The following is an 18,082-nucleotide window of genomic DNA, read 5'->3' on the forward strand; positions in this document are numbered from 1 at the left end:
CCTGCACACTGTGTCTATACCTACACTCTCTCTCTACCTTCAATAAAGTCTGCTCTCACAGCCTGCCCGCTCACATTTGGTTTCTGTCCTGTGCACAGCCAAGGACCCTCTTGGCTGGTCCTGGAGGACCCCATCTGGGTCCTCAGACTGGCCTGCCGGCAAGTGTCTCATCATACTAGACAAGACCCAGCTGACCATGAGCTCATGACCTGAGCCAAGATCAAGAGTCTGGTGCTTAATGGACTGAGCCACCCAGGCACCCCAATCAGATGTTTTTTTTTAATGTTTATTTTTGATAGAGCATGTGAACAGGTTAGGGGCAGAGAGAGAGGGAGACACAGAATGGAAGCAGGCTCCAGGCTCTGAGCTGTCAGCACAAAGCCGGATGTGGGGCTTGGACCCACAAACCCACATGAGATCATGACCTGAGCTGAGTTGGAGACTTAGCTGACTGAGCAACCCAGGTGCCCCAGCAGACACGAGTTTTAAGTGACTCCTGGGGTCACTGATGTTCCCCATCCTCTCTCTCAGAAGCACTGGCTGGTGTCCAGGGCTTCGGAAAGCCCATGGCAGGCACAGTGCTTTCTAAAATGCCTGAACCAGGGCTCCTGGCTGGCTCAGTCAGTGGAGTGTGTGACTCTTGATCTCAGGGTTGTCAGTTTGAGCCCCATGTTGAGTGTAGAGATTCCTTAAAATAAAATAAAATCTTAAAAAAAAAAAGCAGAACGACAAAAATGTATTAAATTTGAATGGGTTAGACAGCTGTAAGAATGGACTTTTTCACTTGTTTTAGTCTAGAAAATTTCTACCTTCCAACCACTCTGCAAGAACGTTTGTCGTTTTGCTTCTCCTTGAAAGGACAAATTGAACACTGTAGGTCTGTAGACACGTACTAACAACAAAACAAAAAAATAAAAAATAAAAATAAAAACAAGACAAAACTTCGGTTCCATCAGACCAAATGAGTGTACACTTGTATGTCTTAAAGTAGTTTTTTTTTTTTAATGTTTATTCATTTATTTTGAGAGAGATAGCATGAGTAGGGAAGGGGCAGAGAGAGAAGAAAGAGAATTCCAAGCAGCCTCCCCGCTATCAGCGTGGAGCCCAATTTGGGGCTTGATGCTACGAACAGTGAGATCCTGACCTGAGCCGAAATCAAGAGTCAGACGCTTAACCAACTGAGCCACCCTGGCGCCCCTTAAAGTAGTTTTAATTAGCCATTTTAATGAACTTTGTGATGAACAAATGACCGGTTCTGATCATGATAATAAGAGGGCTTCTACTCTGTCAGTACCCCCATTTTGCAGATGACAAAATGAGGTACAGAGATACAATAACTTCCCCAAGGTCACAATCCAGTAAGGGGTGGCACCGGGATCTGCACTCAAGAAACCCGTCTCCTCCTTAGAGCCCAAGCTCTCAACCAGGACGATGGACATCCTCAAACATGGGCAAAAGTCCACGCAGGTGGGACAGTTGGGACATAGCCTAGTCTCGAGATCACTACATCTTCAGATGCCTATTTCTTCATTTGGGAGACCTAAATCTTTATACCAAAAAAAAAAAAAAAAAAAAAAAAGACTTTGGAATGAGTCAAACCTGTCATCTGTGTGACCTTGGACAAGTTATCGATCCCTCTGGGCTATAGTTTCTTCACCTGTAACAGGGACAGCATAACAGAATTCTTCATGGGGTGATTGCCAGAATTAAGGGGTATACATCATTCTTGGCCCCCTTCTTTCCCCCCCCCCCCCCAAGGTATTAATTCTGTGTCGCGTGAATGGAAGAACTGAGCCCTCATGGTCTCAATTAGTGGTCATTTAATTAGAGAAACAGTGGGGGTGGGGGGGTGGGAAGAGGCCACGGACAGCGGTGTGGAAAGCCCCCTAAGGGCCCTCGCTCGCCCTGGGTCCACCTCCTCAGGACCCTCAGGGTCACCTTCCTGCAGAGACAGGTGTCACCCCTCAGAGGACCCAGTCCGTCACTCTCCAAACTGGCGGTCCCGGGAAGACAGGGTTCTTGGGGAGAGACTAGCGGGTAGATGAAGGACTGGCGACCGCCCAGAGGGGACGGAGCAGGGTCGCTAGAAAGAGCAGCAGGGGTCGTTCCTGGGGGAGGGAAGAGGGCGGGGAGAAAGGTAGATGTGCCTCGCTCTGCGCCGCCGCTCGGTGGTTCCACCGACTGGAACGCGCGTCCCGGGGTCTGAGCTGGGGGGGCTCCAACTGGTCACTCCCAGCAGGTGCCTCCCCCTCCGAAGGGTTCCTGCGACCACGCGGAGGGAGGAGGCCGCCCCTCCAGTTCCGTCTGTCACCGTCCGGCCTTCCAGGACACTCACCTGATTGCCAGTCACCCTCCAGAGGGCGCTCTCCGTGACCTCGAGGGCCTCCCCTGCCGCAGCCCGTCTGTGCCCCGGCAGCTCGGTGACCCCGGCCCTCCGTGACCCCGGCCCCTCGGGATGCTCGCCCCTCGAAGACCCCGCCTCTCCGTGACCCCGGGCCCTTCCGTGACCCCGCCCCTCCGTGATCCCGGCAGCTCTGTGCGCCCTCCCCTCTGTGACTCCGCCCCTTGATGACCCCGGCCCCTCGGGACGCCCACCCCTCTGAGACCCCGCCCCTCCGTGACCCCGCTTCTGCGTGACTCCGGCCGCTCTGCGCCCCCGGCCCCTCCGTGCCCCCTGCAGCACCGCGCCCCCGGCTCCGGTACCCCCAGCCTGGCACACTGGAGCCTCGCCAGGTTGGGGCAGGGAGCGAGTATACAGGGTCTGCTGTGCGTGCTGGGGTCCCCGGGGTACATCCGTCCGGTGGACTTGCTCCCAGAGGGTCTCACAGCGCAGTGCGGGGGTCCTCAAACTACAGCCTCCCCCACTTTTTATAGGTTTTTAAAACAGGTAAAATCCACATTGCATAAAATTCACCATTTAGCCGTTTTAGCTACTCAAGGATCCACCATAGAATCGTCGCTCAACAAAAGCTTGCTGAACTCCTCAATCAAGTTCAACAGCAGCAACCCCGCGGCCAAGTGTGTACCCGGAAGAACTGAAAACAAGTGTTCAGACAGAGGCCTGGACACAGATGTCCACAGCAGCACTATTCACAACTGTCAAAAGGCGGAAGACACCTCAAATGCCCTTCTGGGGGACGTATAACGAAATGTGGTCCCGCCGTCCCGCCGGCCGATGAGGTGTACCCAGACTGCTCGGCCACCGTAAGAACGGACACATGACCCCTGCCACCTCCTGGATGAACCTGGAAAGCGCAAAGCGTGACACGGGCCACGTGGTATGTGGTTGCACGTCTATGACGCTATCCGTCCAGAACGGGCCAAGCCACGCGGACACAGAGAGTTGAGTGGTGGTTACCAGGGGCTGGGAGGAGAAAATGCCCTTCTGGCCGTCACGTACCTGATGTCCACTTCCGTGCTGCAGGAGTGACAGTAACACTTGGGTGGTTGAGGAGGAAGTGAACCGGAAACAGAGAAAGAAACAGGAGGGGTGAGGTAGGTCGAGTTCCTCCCCTGGCTTTCTCCCCTTCCCTGTTGTTGTGACACCCTGAGGGCCTGCTGGTCTGTCGCCCTCACCTCCCACCTTCTGTCCCATCTTCCAGCCAGCTCTTCCCATCCTCATCAGTAACCGTCCTCTCCCCTGGGGTTTCTCAGCTTGATCGCTACTGACATTTTGAGCTGGATCACTGTTTATTTGGGGGTAGCTGGCCTATGCAATGCAGGATGTCGAGCAGGATCCCTGGCCTCCTCCCACTAAAGGCCAGTAGCACCCCGTCCCCAGTCATGACAGCCAACAGTATCCCCAGATGCTGCTGTGCCCTCTGGGGGGCAAGGTTACCCCACTGGAGAACCACCGGTCTAACCAAGGGCCCAAGTCCAAGCCTGAGGCTCATCTCCTTGGTGCCATTTTCCTCGTCCCTCACATGCAACCCGTTAGCATTTTTATTTTATTTTTCAGAGAGAGACAGAGTGTGAGCAGGGGAGGGGCAGAGAGAGAGAGGGAGACACAGAATCCAAAGCAGGCTCCAGGCTCTGAGCTGAGCTGTCAGCACAGAGCCCTACGAGGGGCTCAGGGGCTCGAACTCAAGAGCCATGAGGCAAGAAGTCATGACCTGAGCTGAATACTGAGGCTCAAAGGACTGAGCCACCCAGGTCCTCATTCAGCACCCAGACTGACCCTTTCCTACTTGATGTCAGATCTTGTGGATGGCTCTCCACCCAACTTAGAATAGAACTTTCCTTCCTTCCTTCCTTCCTTCCTTCCTTCCTTCCTTCCTTCCTTCCTTCCTTCCTTCCTTCCTATGGGATGCCCTCTGGCTCTCCCAACTCATGCAGACTTTCCTTTGGTCCCTCAGAGGCACACAGTGCAGTTCAGCCTCGGGTCTTTGCCTCGCATGTTCCCTTTGCTCAGGACGGCTGTCCCTGCAGCTCTCAAGGCAGGCTGCTTCCGCCAGCTCAGCTCGCCTTTTCCAGTAAAGCAGCCCACCGCTTTGCGTGCTCTGACAGATCCCCTGATTCGCTTCCTTTCCTGGAGCTCACTGTCTGTTTTGTTTCTGTCCTGCCCCTATCCTGTGAGCTTGTGGGGTCCAGGGACCTTGTGGGGTCTTGTAGTCCCGGCATCCAGCAAGGGGCCTGCTGCATGTGTAAATATTTGAGTTTGCGGATGAAATGAATGATTACTGCCCATTTCTTGCAGGTAATATTCCCATGCCTCCGCCCCCCTAACCTCTACCCCCAGACCTCTACTTACTGCTTGGTAAATGACTTGGTCCTTAAGAACCTACCTTATTTACATGGAGAGAGAGAGACAGAGAAAGAGAAAGAGAGAGAGAGAGAGAGAGAGAGAGAGAATGAATGAATGGTAGTATTTCAGAGGAGTCTCTTAGCCGTGTTAGTGCAGAAGGGAGTGTCTCCTAGCCAAGCCTGGTGGTGGAGGGGTGGAGGTAGGGGGTGGAGAGAGACAGTGAGGGAGGGGTGATTCGATTTACAGAGTAGGGGTCTTCCTTCCTACCCCTTCCCTTGCTTGGCACCTCCTTCACTCCCTCCCTTCTCTGTGCCTTCCATCTCTGTCTCTGGCATCCTTCTTCCCTTTTCCCTCCTCCCTACCCCCTCCCTTCTCCCTGCTGCTCCCTCCTCCCTGGTCCCCCTCCTTCCTGCCCCCTTCCTCCTCCCTCCTCTTTGTCCCTCCCTCCTCCCTGGTCCCCCTCCTCCCTCTTTCCTGCCCCACCTCCCTCCTCCCTTTCCCTTCCTCCTCCCTCCTCCCTCCTCCCTGCCTCCTTCCTCCTCCCCCCTCAAAGGTAACAGGCTCCTTCTTACCCAGTCTCCTTTGTTGTAGGACACAAACAGGAAGGTGACCATCATATAAGTGCATTTCAACAAGTTCCATCTGGTCCGTTTCGTGGGTGGTTTCTTGGTGGAGGTGGCAGTGGCTAGGGAAATCTTCCCTGGGAGAAGCCGGTGGGAAGGATGTACGCTGAGGATATGCCCGTCCCCATCCAGAAATCCCTGTCCTCCCGAAATCTCTGTTCCCAGCACAAGTCCCCTCCTGACCTCTCCGCACCACATCTCCACCTGACACCCTGAACTGAAATTTTGGTCTCCTGGTGCCGGTTCCCATCCCTCCTGTCCACCCAACAAGCAGCCAGCTACACGTGCTGTCCTCCCCGATTCCTCACCAGCCTCCTGCTCACCTTTCTGTCCCTCAAGCCTCCTCCAGCCTCCATGAGGGTGCCAGGAGGGTCTTTCTAACACCCAGATCTGAGCACGGGGTCTGAAGGTCCCCGCTTCAGACCTAATGTGATTTTCACCTCCCCAACGTCCTTCCCTGCCCTGTCATCCGAAACATCTTGCTCAAGTATTACATACAGAAAGCCCCAAATTTTTGCAATAAGCATTTTAGGACCGTGTAGGTACAAAGTAACATCTATGTAAAATGAGTTTCCTTTCTGACTTTCAGGTCCTTTCTCTTGCCTGGATAGGACGTGCACAGGATGGAACACCCAGTACGATGGGCAATAGAAGTGGTGACCCGGAAAGCCGTCCATTCACGAGCTGGGGGCTGGGAAATCTGTCACATGTCCGCATTGAACAGGTTGTTCCCTGTGAGTTTGCGGGGGGCTTCTCTTTGTCATATGGAGATGTTCTCTCCATCCCTGGTGTGCTGGGATTTTATTTTGTAATCAGGAATGACTGTTGGATTTTATCTTTTTTTTTTTCTGTATCTGTTGAGATGATAATATGATTTTTTTCCCCTCTTTATATTAATAAGGTGGGGATTCCAGGGGTACCTGGATGGCTCGGTCAGTTAAATGTCCAACTTCGCCTCAGGTCATGATCTCGCAGTTTGTGGGTTCGAGCCCCACATCGGACTCTGTGCTGACAGCTCAGAGCCTGGAGCCTGCTTCGGATTCTGTGTCTCCCTCTCTCTCTGCTCCTTCCCCACTCATGCTCTGTCTGTCTCTCTCTCTCACTCTCAAGACTAAATAAACATTAAAAAAAAAAAGTTCCCTGTGTGGTTTTAAGCTATTTTGTGGCAGTGTTCCTAGAAGTGGTTTCCTTTATATTCATTCCCTTTGGCATTCTCAGAGCTTTTAAAATCTGTTGCTTGATGGTTATTTTTTTATCAGGACGCAAAATTCTTAGCCATTAACTCTTGAGCTATCACTTCAGCTTCATTTTCTCTTGCTTTTCCTTCTTAAATTCTCATTTCACATGTGTTACAAATTTTCACCAGTTCTCATAAGTCTCTTATTTTATGCTTTTTTCTGTTTTCTTTAATTTTTAAAAAACTATTTATTTTGAGAGAGAATGAGAGAGAGAGAGAGAGAGAGAGAGAGAGAGCAGGGCAGGGGCAGAGAGAGAGGGGGACGGAGAATCCCAAGCAGGCTCTACAATGTCAGCACAGAGCCCTGCATGGGGCTCGAACTCAGGAACCGTGAGATCATGACCTGAGCCCAAATCAAGAGTCAGACGCTTAACCTACCGAGCCACCTAGACGCCCCTTTTCTGTACTTTTCTATTCTTTTATCCGTTGTTCTGCACTTAGAATAATTTCTCTTGACCCATTTTCTAGCTCACTGATCGTGCTTTCTGCTAAGCCCAACCCCTGAACTCTTCATTTCAGTTACATATTTTCAATTCTAGAATGGCCATTTGACTTTTTTTGTTAAAACAAATTATAACTCTCTGGTGAAATGACTCATCTATTTTTGTGAACTTAATCATCATAAGCTTTTTTAAAGTGCTTATGGCCAAACTCTGGGTCCCCTGGAGGCTCGCTCTTATTGCCTGGTTTCCCCTCTCTTGGTTTTTTGGCCACGCAGCCCTGACACTCGGGACTTACGTGTTATTTCCAGGGGGAACAGGAATGTTTCCCACACCTACCTCAGTGGGTGGGGCCTCCTTGGCACCCACGAGTGGCACAAAGGAACAGAAGGCTTTGGATGCCCTTCAGAAGGACACCTTCGCAGGTACTGGAGCTGTGCCCGCGGTTACCTGGGGTCTTCTCCATGGGGCTGTTGGATTTTAGCGGATCCATGACTTACCTGCTTCCTTGCAATCATTTGTTTCTTCTAAAGATGAACATGGAGGAGGAGGAGGAGAGGAAATCAGTAAGGGAGCTTGAGATGGATGGATAAGTGCTTCTAGTGCCTGGGGAGGGAGGGGGATGCAGTGACCTCCTTGGTCTCCTTGCTGTCCCTCAGTTCCCAGCCACTCTCCTCCCTCATGCTGTTCCCTGCGCTGTTCCTAGGCACTCTCCTCCTCTGTGGCCTGTGCACATGCTGTTCCCTGTGCCTGGAGCACTCTTGTGCACTCGACTGGCTCCCTCCTTCAGGTCTTTGCTGAAATGTCACTTTCCATCATCACCCTCTAAACGCCTGTCAACCTGTCCCAGCTCTATTTCCCTCTTCCTTTCTCCAGTGTTTTCCTAAGACTCATCAACATCCAACAGACACTTAACCCCTTTTTTTTTTTTTCTTTTTTAACGTCTTTTTTTGAGAGGCAGAGCACGAGCAGGGGAGGGGCAGAGAGAGGGAGACACAGAATGGAAGCAGGCTCCGGGCTCCGATCTGTCAGCACAGAGCCCCATGTGGGGCTTGAACCCACAAACCATGAGATCATGACCTGAGCCGAAGTCGGACACTTAACTGACTGAACTACCCTATTTATTTGTTTTCTTTCTCTTCTCCCTGGAATGCAAGGTCCACCCAGGCACAGATTTCTGTCTGTTTCGTCCCCTGCTATCTCCCCAACACCTAGAACAGGACTTAGCACAGAGGAGCTAATATTAACCAGCGTTTGTTGGATGAATGACAAAAATGTTAAACCATTTATGATGGTAACGATGAGGAGAGAGAGCGTAGGGTTTGGTGATATCTAAAGGCTCTTCCAACACTAATTAAAAAAGCAAAGAGCTCTGTGTTTCTGTGCACAGGAGTGAGAACAAATAGTGGGACCCAAACAGCACAGTCACTACTTACCGCTTAGCACCTGGAGGCTCAGCAAACCTAAGGAAGACAACACACAGACTGAATTACAAAAAGCAGCATGATGAGTGCTCTCGGGTCAACAGGTTCAACAGGCTCGCCACAAGCTAGCTCTCCTCCGAGAAGCCCTGCTGGGTTGTGGGCACCTTTTCTCCTTGCCACCGTGGGCAGGACATTGATCCATATTGCATAATAACCACCTGTCCCCCAGTAGACTATGAGCTCATGTACAAGTCTGAGCATGTCAGGTTCATCTTTGGGGTCCCCACCGCCCTGCATGGTCTTGGCACATACTGAAGTGTCGAAGAATATTCTCACCAGACAAGATATTCTCACCAAAATCCCAGGGCATGCATGGAGTGAGATTCTTACCTAGGATCTCTGAGGTCACCCATCCAAGTATAAGGGTGGTCCCAGGAGGCAAGACCATGGTGGCAGACAAGGTCCAGAGTGTTGAGTCCATGGGGTCATGAGCGATGAGGCCATAAGGAGGAAACAAATCACCAGATAAGAAGATGGGGAGACTGGGAACGCATGAGGACAGAGCCCAGGTGGCTTGTGGTGATCAGTTAGGACTTAGCAGTGAGCAGGGGAGACCTTTGAAAGCCTCATTGTCTGGGTCAGAGAGGAAATCAAATGGCTTAAGGGACTTGCACTGGGTCAGGGTTAGGCTGGGCAGGCAGCCACCATCCCTCTCCATGTGTTTAGTGTCCCCATGTTGTCGGCACCTTGCACACTTTGGGTGAATAATGCCTACTTTGTGAACAAGTTGTGGGGAGCCCTGATTTGGTTCCCAGAGGATACCCCACCTTTTTGAAAGTCAAAGTAGTACAGCTAGTTTTTCAAGTCCCTGGGTTAAAAAAAAAAAATTATCCAAGAGATGATCCCTGGCTAGGAATGGACCCTTTAGCAGCGATAAGAAAGGGAACAAAGTGGAGGATGAGGGAGCAATGTGAAATAAGAATCTTACGTTTCAATACTGTTGAGATGTGAGCAGCAAGGAGAGAATCCAGAAGGGGTCATTGGGCAGCGACAGAAACAGAGAAGACGAAGAAGGTGTTAATGGTTCCTTCTTAGCTCACCCCACCCTGATGGTTCTCAAAAGAGGCCCCCCCATAGGAAGGAAAGGAGGGTACCCCCCCAGATTTCATGGGATGCACTGGGGACCAGGGTGGGTTGCTTTGACTTACACTTATCCCCTTTGGAGACACATTTATCCAGGTGGCCAGAATCCCTGGGTACCATTTTCCTTGGGGATTCATCCCCCAGAAATTAAGAGGTTTAACAGCAAAGGATCCCCTTGACCCATTTTTTATCTCATCTATCTCCTGAGGGTCAGGTGAGAGACAGGTGGAGGAAAGAGTAGGCTACACTCTCAAGATCTCTTTATCCAGTAGCTCTTTGCACACATACACAAAACTCAATACATCCTTGTATTCTATGGCAGTGGTCGTTGGCTTTTGAGAGTCTGATAAAATCTGGGGACCTTATATGCATATGTGCTTCCATACCCAGTCACACCTGCAGCCTCAACCCACCTGACTCCCAGACACCCTCTCCCTGTTTTCCCTGCAGCCTCAGGGGTCCTGTGGACCCCTACAGTTCGTCTCGTAGGGGTGGGGCAGTGGATTGTGACCTCCCTTAGCAGAGGGTGTCTCTCAACCTGGTCCCTGAATCAAAGAGAACAAAGATCCCCTTCTCATTCTTGTTTTCTATACTTCATAGCACCCAAATACATCCCAGTTACCCCTAGAAAAGGGAAAACTAACTTACCTTTCACTGTAGGGCACCGCAGAACCAGAAGTCAGGATGTCAATATGGAAAAGAGAGAGCAAGAGAGTAGGATAACATTAATACCTCCCCAAGTACATTCCATTATTCCTTCATTAAGTAATCTTAAAGTTGCGTTTAACTTTTTATTGTGTACTATTTATAGACTCACAAAGTATTGCAAAAATAGTACAGAGGGGTCCTGTGTAACCACCAATCCAACTTCTCCCAATGGTGGCATCTTACATGACCGTAGTACTTTATCAAAACCAGTAAGTTAACATTGGCACAATACCAGTAACTGGACTGTAGAACATACTCAGATTTCATCAGGGTTTTGTGTGTGTGTGTGTGTGTGTGTGTGTGTATTCCTTTTTGTTTTAATTGTATTTTATGAAATACCTAGCTATCTCACGGTCATAGGGAAGCTATCTTAAAATAATAAGGATATCATTACCTTGCTCTATAAGTGAAAGAAGGGAGATTCATATGGTTCCTAGGGGTCTCTAGGAGAGCCAGACAGTGACCCAATGCAGGTGGGTACCAGTGAATCCCCGCCTCTCATTCTCAAGGGGCAAGTAGAAGCGGGACTTGAAGCTAATATTGGAGATGAAAGGGGGAGCACTACTTCTTTATTTGTCCACTTCACCCCCGTAAATCATGATGGGCCCCACCTAAACAATCTGCTTGTTGAGTTGAAGTTGGTGGGTCCATATGTGTATTAAGAATCAACACCTGGGAAGCTTATTACAAACAAGGAGCCTTAAGGTCCACCCCAGATGTCCTGATTCCTTAGGTAGATCTGAGATGGGCTCTTAATTTTAAACAAAGTCTCAGAGGTCAACAAACATCTTCTGTAAAGGGCCAGATAGTATCTATTTTAGGCTTTGCAGGCCACACAATCTGAGTATGACTACTCAACCGCTTTGCCAACCAGAAACCAGCCATAGAGGATACATAAACGAATGTGTGTGACTAGGTGTCAATAAAACTTTATTTAAAAAAAAAAAAACAAAGGCAGCAGGCCAGGTGGTAGTTTGCCAACTGCTACTCTAGCTCATTGGTTCCCAAACCATCTGAATCACATCACCTGAGAAACCTTTTGAAAGAACAGATTTCAAGATCCCTTTCTTTGGTATTCTCATGCCAAAATTGCAGGTGGGATACAGAAATTTGTGTTTTGTTCTTTCAAGTTTCTGATTATCTCTTGTTTGGGGAACCACGTCTTCTAACCTAGGCTCCATCTGGCTCACAGTGCCATTATGAGACAGAGATAGATGCTCCAATATTATTCTCTTTGACTCCTTCCAATGAGCAAAAGTACCACGCATTAGCAGTTGTAGGGAACATTCTTTTCCCTTAAGAAACATTTGTGTAGCCCAACTGTGTCCCAGACCTTTCTTCTAGGGCAAGTCTTTGCCTCGGAGGAGCAGTAGACATGTACCCTTTCCCACCTGTCCTTCTCCCCAAGAGGCAGTTACTAAACATCTGCCAGGACACTGCAGCTTAGATCCTTCAGTGGAATCTGCCTGTACTGATTATGCTCCTGACCCCAGGCCAATATCTAAACACCAGGGTCTGCACCCACCCTTGCCCACAGAAAGTTACGAGTATGATCTCAAGGACACAAAGTCAAAATGGTCACAGTACTCACTTTCTTCTTCTGTCCTATCTGGAGGGGAGAATGCAGGCAGCCAGGTTCCGAGGGAGGTGTAGGGTAGAGAAAGACATAGGCATTAAGAGTGGGATCCTAGGGGCGCCTGGGTGGCTCAGTTGGTTAAGCGTCTGACTTTGGCACGGGTCACGATCTCACGGTTCGTGGGTTCGAGCCCCACATGGGGCTCTGTGCTGACAGCTCAGAGCCTGGAGCCTGCTTCGGATTCTGTGTCTCCCTCTCTCTCTCTGCCCCTCCCCTGCTCATGCTCTGTCTCTCTCTCAAGGAATAATAAACATTAAAAAAAAAAAAAAAAGACTGGTATCCTAGACACCAGCAAAGGAGTGTCCCTGACTGGTCAGAAGAGAGCAGTGGTGGAAAGACCACTGGGGATGAGACAGATGAAGACTCAGACTCCACCGTTTGCTCCATCATTCCCTCCCACAAATCTTTTTTTTTTTTATGTTTATTTATTTTTGAAAGACAGAGAGCGAGCAGGGGAGAGGCAGAGAGAGAGGGAGACACAGAATCCAAAGCAGGCTCCAGGATCCGAGCCATCACCACAGAGCCCGATGCGGGCTCGAACTCACAAACCGTGAGGTCATGACCTGAGCGGAAGTCGGCGCTCAACCGACTGAGCCACCCAGGCGCCCCATCTCCCCCACAAATCTTGGCGGAGCATCTACTATGTGAGGACACACGAACAGCAAAGCGGGCAAGGTCCTTATGCTCAGGGAAGCAGTGACAAGGGTCATCTATGGGGTACAAGCAGGGTGAGTGTGTTTGGGTAAACCTGCAGGGGGCAGGGGGAGCCTGTAAGCCGGTGCTGGTGGCTGACCTTGTGGGGGTGCCAGGGAAAGCACCCTGGAGGCATCGCTGCTGTGCCTGAAACCTGAAACGTGATTGGGGTTAACCATGTGACGACGCTTGGAAGCAGGGAGAGAAAAGCATCCGGGCAGAGGGAACAGCATGGGCATGGTCCTGGGTGGGGAGGAGCCCAGGGCTTTGGAATGATAGCGAGAGACTCCCCCCACACACTCACATAGGGGCACGATGATATAAGATGACCATGCACAAGTGTATCTGGAGCAGAGCCTTGTAGGCGATTTGAAAGCCCTCAGACTTCATCCTGAGAACAGCCATGCAGCACTGAAAGGCTTGGACCCGTGTCCAAATCTCGGCTGTACAAACACTAGCTTTGTGATCTTTGGCAACTTACCTCACCTCTCTGTGCCTCAATGTCCTTGTCGTAAAAATGGAATTCTAACAGGATGGCCAGGCATTCAGGCTTGCCCGGGACCGGAGGGGTTCCCAGCAGAGAGTGTTTTCATGCTAAAACCAGGAATGTCCTGGGCAAACAGGGTCACTTTAGATGATGATGGCGTCTACCTCTGTTCTAAGAGCTAAAGAAACAATGCACGCGGAGCCCTAAACACACACTGGCTTTGTTAAGGTGCTTAATGAAACTTTTGTTAGTTGCCACTTTACTCCTGATAGTCTGGTTCTTTGTGGACCTCAGTTTCCCCAGCTGTATACTGGGTCACATGATCTCCAGCCCCGTGAGTCTATGACTCAGGTTGAGGGTATTACACCTAATAATGGCTTTATTACATTGATCTTCTGCTTCCCGACAGGTGCTTGGCACTGGGAAGAAGAAACATATTTTACTTTTTTACAAAGTGCAGCTGCCCTTCCAAGGAGGGTGGTCTGGTCCACAGAGGGCTGACGTGAATGGATTATCTGAGGACGGGAGTCAGGGAGAGCTGAATTATTTGCCCCGCAGGCAACGCAGGAGGAAGGGAAGGAGAGAGGGAAAGAACCCCCACTGATGTCCAGTCTCTCCATTTGTACAAAATGGGGACCCATTTTCTTTCAGCCATCCCACCACTGAAAAATCAAAAAGTTATATAATTCCCTGTGTGACCAAACGTGTGGAGACATAAGCATTCTTGTTGGCTGTTGATGGGAGTGTAAATCTGTTTATCCTCTGTCCAAGTGTTTTGTTTTATTTTATTTTATTTTATTTTATTTTATTTTATTTTATTTTATTTTATCTTATTTTATTTTATTTTAATTCTATTCTATTCTATTTTATTTTAATGCTTATTTGTGTATTTATTTTTGAGAGAGAGACAGCACAAGCAGAGGAGGGGCAGAGAGACAGACAGACAGACAGACAGAATCCGAAGTAGGCTCCAGGCTCCGAGCTGTGAGCGCAGAGCCAAATGCGAGCTTGAACCCACGAACCATGAGATCATGACCTGAGCTGAAACCAAGAGTTGGACGCTCAACCAACTCAGCTACCCAGGCGCCCCTCCTTTGTCCAAATTTTAAATGCCAGTGCCCTTTGACCCAGTCGTTTCCCTGTTAGGAGTGTATCTCACACATAAGTACATGCAAACATGAGAAAATCCAAAAAGTGCAAGGATATTGTTGTAGCACTGCTCACAATGGCATAAACATGAACTGAAGCAAAACTGAAACGAAAATAAGAGGTAAACAAAAGTCCCGTAAACAGAAAAGACCCATTAAATGACGTGAGTCAGTGAAATATCATTCAGGTATCTGAAGGAAAGAGACGAGTTCTGCCACTGAAATGCATACCCTCTTTAATCCAGATGGTTGAGGATATCCATACATATGTGTTACTCTTTCTGGTTAAGAATAAACCAGAGACTACTCATAGCTGTTTCTAGACAGACCTGAGATGGGATGAGGAGGAGATTCTGACTTTTATTTTATGTCCCCTTGACTTCTTCCACGTGCATATACTATTTTTTTTATATAAATCTACAGCATAACAATTACCAGGGAAAGTTCCAACTGTGCCATATGGCAAGAAAAATTTCTATCACCTTAAAACTCAGAGAAACAAAATGGGACTGGATGCTCTCTGAATGGTTCTTCCCAAATGAATAGGACATAAAATAAACAAATTGATAATTACATACTTATTTTAAGTAAATAAATAACAACCTCAATGACTCTGTTAAGTCTGCATGTCCTTGTAGACAAGAGAAACACCCTAAGGATATAGGCTCCCTACTTACCGTCCGTTGACAACCTGCTCATCATACCTGAAGAAGAAGATATACCACATGGTATGCAAGTACAAGACAAAGAAATATTCCTAATTAATGGATTTCTCCAACTCAACAGATGTAACAACCTCTCTTCTTTGGGAAGTATGGCTTACGGTGGCTCAGGCATGATTTAGGGTGTCCCCCAATACCCACCACTGTCCCTTTTCCCCATCTTCACTAGCCTGCATGTCTAATATAATCTGTTCATTTGCGTCTCTTCTCTACCAGCGTCTGAGTTTCTCAAGGACGAGCATCTCTGATCCATCTCTGGGTTCCCATCACCCAAGGATGGGTCCAGGCTCATAGTGGATGCTCAGAAATTCATGCTCAAGGTTCGCCCACCAAAGTTCACAGTCCAAAGCCATCACGCATGTGGCATGGTATTTACCTAGGATTCCTGGCAGCAGCCCATGCAGAAGAGGAGTTGGCAGCCAAGGTCACAGACGCGGTACAGAATGGCGGGATCGTGGAGATGGCGCCACAGACCAAACATAAGATGAGATACTGAGGGTCAGGAACGGGCTGGGGAGCAGGGTCAACCATGGGTCGTGGTGGGCGGTTAGAGGCTGAGACCCAGACCTCTGTGAGATGCTGGAGTCTCTGCATTTGATTTTGGAGGGAGCTTCAGTGAGCTGGGGAGGGGAGGGACCATTCCCCCACCATGGTAGGAAGAGATGGGGGAACAAGCCGTTACTGACTCCAGAAGGAAGTGCCCAGTCTTTACTTCCGGTGACTTCATGCCACCCCCCCTCAGATCAGACCGTTGGCCCCATGTTGCCTGTGAAGATCACTCAGGAGAAATCATGACACCTCATGCAGCTGGTAAGTGAGTGCAAGAATTCAACCTCAGGAGCTCTCCGACCTCCTCTGTAAACCCCTACATCCTCATCTGCAAAATGGGGATGTTAACACCCATAGTGGGGTTGGGGTGAGGTTTCCTACATACCAAGGACTTCTGCTGTTTGTTGGGGGAGGCTTCTGTATTCTGTATTCACAAAACCACCCTCCATATCACTTAAAGTAATCAGGTAGTAACTTGTCGTCAGGAGTATTGGCATGGGAGTTGAATGTGACATCCTGGTTATATGTGTTACTAACCAGGTGATCCTGGGCCGCTCACTGAACTCACAATGCCTCTGCAAAATGCAGATATTATGTCCCCTTTGGAGCTGTGGCAACAATGAAGGAAGAATGCATACAGAGGGGTCGTGGAACTTAACCTAATTCCTGGCCCAAGGCATGTTAGAAATAGTAATATGTTGTAAGTGATAATAATAATTGCATTTGTATTTAGAGATGAGTGTGTGTGTGTGTGTGTGTGTGTGTGTGTGTGTGTGTGGTTGGGAGAGGGGAGGAAGGGATATAGTATTTTGTTTTCAAGATATTCTATCTAGGGGGCGCCTGGGTAGCTCAGTCGGTTAAGCGTCCGACTTCGGCTCAGGTCATGATCTCACGGTTCGTGGGCTGGAACCCACGTCGGGCTCTGTGCTGACAGCTCAGAGCCTGGAGCCTGTTTCAGATTCTGTGTCTTCCTCTCTCTCTGCCCCTCCCCCACTTGCACTCTGTCTCTCTCTGTCTCAAAAAATAAATAAACATTAAAAAAAAAATAAGATATTCTATCTAGTACTGGAGTTGTTATGTTTCTAGATTGGGAGCCGGGCTACAGCCAGGAGAAGAAAGACAGCAGAAATTACCCTCCCTCTGACACGGGCAATCAAACCGAACTGAGAGAGCTGGAACAAGAGTCTTACCTTTCAGCACTTGTTGATGTTCAAGCAGTGGGAAGGAGAGGTCCGATGGTGGCCGGCAGGGGTCATTTTCCCAATAAAGGTTCAGAGAGAATACGAAATCAATCAAGTCGTCCTGTGTACCTCATGGCACCCCATAGGTCCCAAGACGGGATAAGGAACCAGAAAGAGAAGCTGTGACCCATTCTAAGAGTCCTGGACCCCTTTGGAGACACATTTACCCCAAAGTCAAAACCCCCCAGGGATCCCAGCTGCCTGGGGCATCCAAATTCTCCCCCTCCATCTGAGTTTTGGGAGGTTGGCCGAAGGAACCAATTATCATCCCCAGTTTTCAACTGGAGACCGGGAGTGTTAATACTTGGAAAAGAGGGAAGCCTGGCCACCCTACACCATATTTTTCTTGTCTAAAACCCACCAAATGAAAACATGCAATCCAGCCCAATTCGGTTGTACTTTTTGGAGCATGTCACTGATCCTACTGAAAATCTGATCAAATCTATGAATTCCATATTCCCAGAAAACCACACCAGTTCCCTGCCCTCTTTCTCTCTCTCTCTCTCACACACACTGAGTTTTATGCAAGATTACAAAGGCTCTCTGAAGTCCATCTATTTGCCCCCTTGGATATGCAGATTCTGGGTTTGGAGCTTGAGTTGGGACCAAGAGCATCTCCCAGAATCTGCCTTGGTTGAATGTGGTGGTCAGAACTTTTGTCTGTTCCTTTCTCCCCCTTCTCTGGGTTGAAGGGCTCCCTAGTGAGGTAGGGAGAAGGAGATGGGACTTACTTACGTTTGACTAGAAAGGCAACAGAACCAGGAATCGGTGAATTGACATGGAAAATAAAAGCAAGGGAGAGAATAGGGTTAATGCTAACATTACTTATCTCAGTTAATTTATTTATTCCTTCTTGGAGCATTTATCTGCCTTTACCACTTAGAGTTATGCCCTGCCCCCAAGACAAAGCCTGTGTGGCAGACCCGAGTCCCACCTTTCCCCAGAATTCCCTGAGGGGTGTTGACATCAGAAGGAATCTGAGAGGAGTTAGTTAGCTGTGGGAATATAAACTTGGGGGTTCACACAGTTCTTACTTTTTTCTTCAATGGCCACTGGATGAGAAGGTGTCAGCCATCCGGATGCCAACAGGAGCAGGAAGCAGGGAGAGAATTTGGTGTTAGATCACTGTCATGATCAAGAAGACAGATAACCCAACCACTACTCAGGTCTACCCACCATCCATCCATCATTCACCCAACCAACACTTATTTGGCACAGACTCTGACCACTGCCATATGCCTGGTGTTGGTGATGTGGGTGACTCAGACTCAGCCCCTGCCCTGTAGG

The 18,082-nt window shown here is 49.1% G+C and overlaps 1 protein-coding gene and 1 long non-coding RNA gene across 9 annotated transcripts; one reads left to right on the forward strand and one right to left on the reverse strand.

Annotated features, from left to right (window-relative positions):
• Nucleotides 1-1,828: 1,828 nt before the first annotated feature.
• EDDM13 (epididymal protein 13) lies at nucleotides 1,829-15,720 on the reverse strand. Of its 5 annotated transcripts, none has more exons than XM_023246088.2 (12): nucleotides 15,573-15,662; nucleotides 15,382-15,390; nucleotides 14,961-14,987; nucleotides 11,911-11,928; nucleotides 10,260-10,265; nucleotides 9,457-9,465; nucleotides 8,859-8,867; nucleotides 8,481-8,507; nucleotides 7,545-7,571; nucleotides 5,317-5,444; nucleotides 3,401-3,438; nucleotides 1,829-2,108 (listed from the first exon to the last, which is right to left on the reverse strand). In XM_023246088.2, the coding sequence occupies exons 1-12, from the start codon at nucleotides 15,643-15,645 to the stop codon at nucleotides 2,084-2,086; spliced, it is 396 nt and encodes a 131-aa protein (XP_023101856.1). In that variant the 5' UTR covers nucleotides 15,646-15,662; the 3' UTR covers nucleotides 1,829-2,083. The 5 variants fall into 5 exon arrangements, 4 of the variants coding, with proteins under 4 accessions (XP_023101856.1, XP_023101855.1, XP_023101854.1 ...); XR_006590653.1 differs by having other exon boundaries at nucleotides 3,401-4,635; nucleotides 15,573-15,715; XM_023246087.2 differs by lacking the exon at nucleotides 1,829-2,108 and having other exon boundaries at nucleotides 3,301-3,438; nucleotides 15,573-15,712.
• On the forward strand, nucleotides 3,358-17,836 carry LOC109497035. Of its 4 annotated transcripts, XR_006590662.1 has the most exons (6): nucleotides 3,358-3,495; nucleotides 5,957-6,101; nucleotides 14,922-15,011; nucleotides 15,222-15,503; nucleotides 15,748-15,815; nucleotides 16,641-17,836. It is a non-coding gene; the product is annotated as an uncharacterized LOC109497035 (long non-coding RNA). The 4 variants fall into 4 exon arrangements; XR_006590661.1 differs by having other exon boundaries at nucleotides 14,922-15,503; XR_002153184.3 differs by lacking the exons at nucleotides 14,922-15,011; nucleotides 15,222-15,503; nucleotides 15,748-15,815; nucleotides 16,641-17,836 and adding an exon at nucleotides 6,269-6,330.
• The last annotated feature ends 246 nt before the right edge of the window (nucleotides 17,837-18,082 follow it).

The sequence above is a fragment of the Felis catus genome, chromosome E2 (genome assembly GCF_018350175.1).
Source record: "Felis catus isolate Fca126 chromosome E2, F.catus_Fca126_mat1.0, whole genome shotgun sequence".
Taxonomy (NCBI): Eukaryota; Metazoa; Chordata; class Mammalia; order Carnivora; family Felidae; genus Felis; species Felis catus.